This window comes from Acanthisitta chloris, unplaced genomic scaffold (genome assembly GCF_000695815.1).
Source record: "Acanthisitta chloris isolate BGI_N310 unplaced genomic scaffold, ASM69581v1 scaffold603, whole genome shotgun sequence".
NCBI classification, from domain to species: Eukaryota; Metazoa; Chordata; class Aves; order Passeriformes; family Acanthisittidae; genus Acanthisitta; species Acanthisitta chloris.
The window spans coordinates 1-2,738 of NW_008665229.1; the positions used below are offsets into that span (position 1 = coordinate 1).

General features: G+C 39.1%; 1 protein-coding gene across 1 annotated transcript in view; it reads right to left on the bottom strand.

Moving 5' to 3' along the window:
- Positions 1 to 2,194: 2,194 nt before the first annotated feature.
- The window catches only part of GLT1D1 (glycosyltransferase 1 domain containing 1), a gene marked incomplete at both ends in the record, with an annotated part of 31,175 nt that continues 30,631 nt past the window's right edge, over positions 2,195 to 2,738 (bottom strand). Inside the window, one exon of the mRNA XM_009071634.1 lies at positions 2,195 to 2,315. Within this exon, the coding sequence (XP_009069882.1) occupies positions 2,195 to 2,315 (121 nt within the window). The remainder of the gene's footprint in view (positions 2,316 to 2,738) is intronic.

The window sequence follows — 2,738 nt, forward strand, 5'->3', positions numbered from 1 at the left end:
ATATATATATATAAAATATGTATAATAATCTCATAATTAAATCAGCATGAAAATTTAAATGACACCTTCCTAATCCTAATAAATACTTTTTTTCTGATATAAGAAAACCATCCAAATGGAAGAACCTAACTTTGCAAGGGTATATAAAGGCAACCAGCACAAAATGCTCTTTTGCCAAAAAAGTCTTGTAATTAATTCTAAGAGAGAAACTAAAAATATAACAGGAAATACTATTCTGTCGATGTGGCAATTTTCAATGAGTTATTGGAGGGTTTTTGCTTGTTTGTTTGTTTTTCTTTTTAGAGATTTGAGTAAGAATTGGGAATAAATTCCTCAACATAACTGTGGGGTGGAAACTTTCAGGAGCAGCTTTGCCATTAGTAGTATTTGACTCTTTAATAACCCTTCTAGGGTAATTGAATAGTTCAGCCACAGAGAGCAAAGCTCCAAGAAAAAATTTCCTATTGATTTAAGCTTCGAGTTATCAGATTCCAAACTTGTCAGAATTGCAACTTCAAAAGAGGAGAGCCAAAATCAATAAGCCCCAAAGCAGCTCAGCATCACTTGTGAAGTAAACTGACATTATCTTTTTTTGCTTTGAGTTACCACATATTGTTAAGACACTGAGCTTACAATTGCTCCCTCTCCTGATAAAAGCTCCAAAAAGTGTCTTTTAACTGCTCAGAGCTGATGGCAAAATTTGGAGGAAAAATTAGACCTATTGTCCTGTCAGTCCTATGAGTTTGCATCACAATTTGTATCAGACCAAGCACACATGCTCTTCTGGTGCAGGTGCTATGTCTCTTCACACTCAAAGGTTTGGGTTTCTCCCTCTCTGACATCCTTGGGAAATAAATCAGGTTGATTTTTGGACAACTGTTACGTGAGTAGTCCCGAGGGGAACATGTAACTGGTGAGGAGGAGGTGAGAGTTACTTAATTTTTACTTCTGTGAGTCACTGACTCGGTTGTGGCTGTGCCCTGGCTTGGTACACTCCATTTCATCTCAACTCCCAAACACACAGAATTTGTCTAGGTGACATCCTTGGGAAATAAATCAGGTTGATTTTTGGACAACTGTTACGTGAGTAGTCCCGAGGGGAACATGTAACTGGTGAGGAGGAGGTGAGAGTTACTTAATTTTTACTTCTGTGAGTCACTGACTCGGTTGTGGCTGTGCCCTGGCTTGGTACACTCCATTTCATCTCAACTCCCAAACACACAGAATTTGTCTAGGCTGTCACATTGGTAAGTTTGGAAATGTCCCACTTTAGTAATGGCTGTTACAGAGTATTGTTGCTGTGAAAAACCATCTGCTTCCACCTCTGAGTACTGGTATTTCAGAAAGGAAATACACATTTGCTATCTCACCATCATCTGACTTTCCTAACTCTTCCAATGCTCACTTAGTTCTTAATTGTGAGGACTTTGAGATGTGTGGAAGGACCAGTGCTCACTTAGTTCTTACTTGTGAGGACTTTGAGATGTGTGGAAGGAAAGCAAGTGGGAAATGCCCCATGGGATCACTGGTTAGAAACTGAAAGAGGAGGTTCATTAACACAGATGTTGTAATGGTCTCTGTGATATTCTGAGCTCAAGATGAACAAACATTGAGCAGAATAAATAAATGCAATAGTAAAAGGTGTCTGCCAAAAAAGCTTCCACTTTAAGTACACTTCTTTTTTTTCCAAGAAAGCATTTAATACTAAGCAGTTCCCTCCTTTGACAGGTATGAAATAAAACTGGTTATTAATTTTCAATACTGATGGCAAAAAAATTAACTGAGCATGTCATTCATTCATTAATGATTTCAAAATTAAATAGCCAAACACAGCTCTTAGATTCCTTTTTGAAAGGATGTAAAAATAAATGCAAGTCCATTCTAGCAACATTATAAGGAAGTGGTTGTTGAATCAAGAATAGTGACTACCCTAGTAAAGCAGAGTGATTTCCACCTCTCAGGTCTGTGTTGTTAATTTAAAAGGATTGAGAAAATTACATGCTGTCCTTTCAAAATGAACAGACAAAGCAAGTTCAAGGGAAGAAAACCTTAATGACTAACACTTTCAAAAAGAATTATCTTAGCTTTGTCTTCAATGGCTTTAAAACATGGATGTCAAATGTTGATACACATTGCCAGTGCTAAAAGGTGATTTCAGGTCACTGGAACCACCTTAGCACTAAGATTCAATTACCTCCAGAATTGCAGCAGACATTCCTTCTGAAATGGAACTGTTCACCACGGCAAAGCATCTCTTCATGGCAGCATGGAGATCATCTTGGGGCAGCTCTGGCAGTAAATGGACTCCAGGAGCCCTAGAAGTCAAATGCACATCACTAGAACATCTCCTAAGGACAGGCTCTAACAATTCACCCTAACACTTCAGGCAGTGATGGAAGGTGGCTGGAGCAATCCAGGTATGGCTCTGATGTTAGCAACTTTTTGTCCATGGGAAGTGAAAACCTGTGTTTTTCCCGTGAGGAATTTACGTAATACATGGAGGATCCATGCAGAAGTTTATGAAAAATATAGGATTTAAATACTTAGGGAAATCGAGTGCAATCATCAGAATCACAGAATTAACTGGGTTGGAAGAGACCTCCAGGATCATCCAGTTCAACCCTACTGTGGTCACTAGACCATGGCACTAAGTGCCACATCCAGTCTCAGCTTGAAAACCTCCAGGGATGGTGAATCCACCACCTCCCTGGGCAGCACATTCCAATGCCTGATCACTC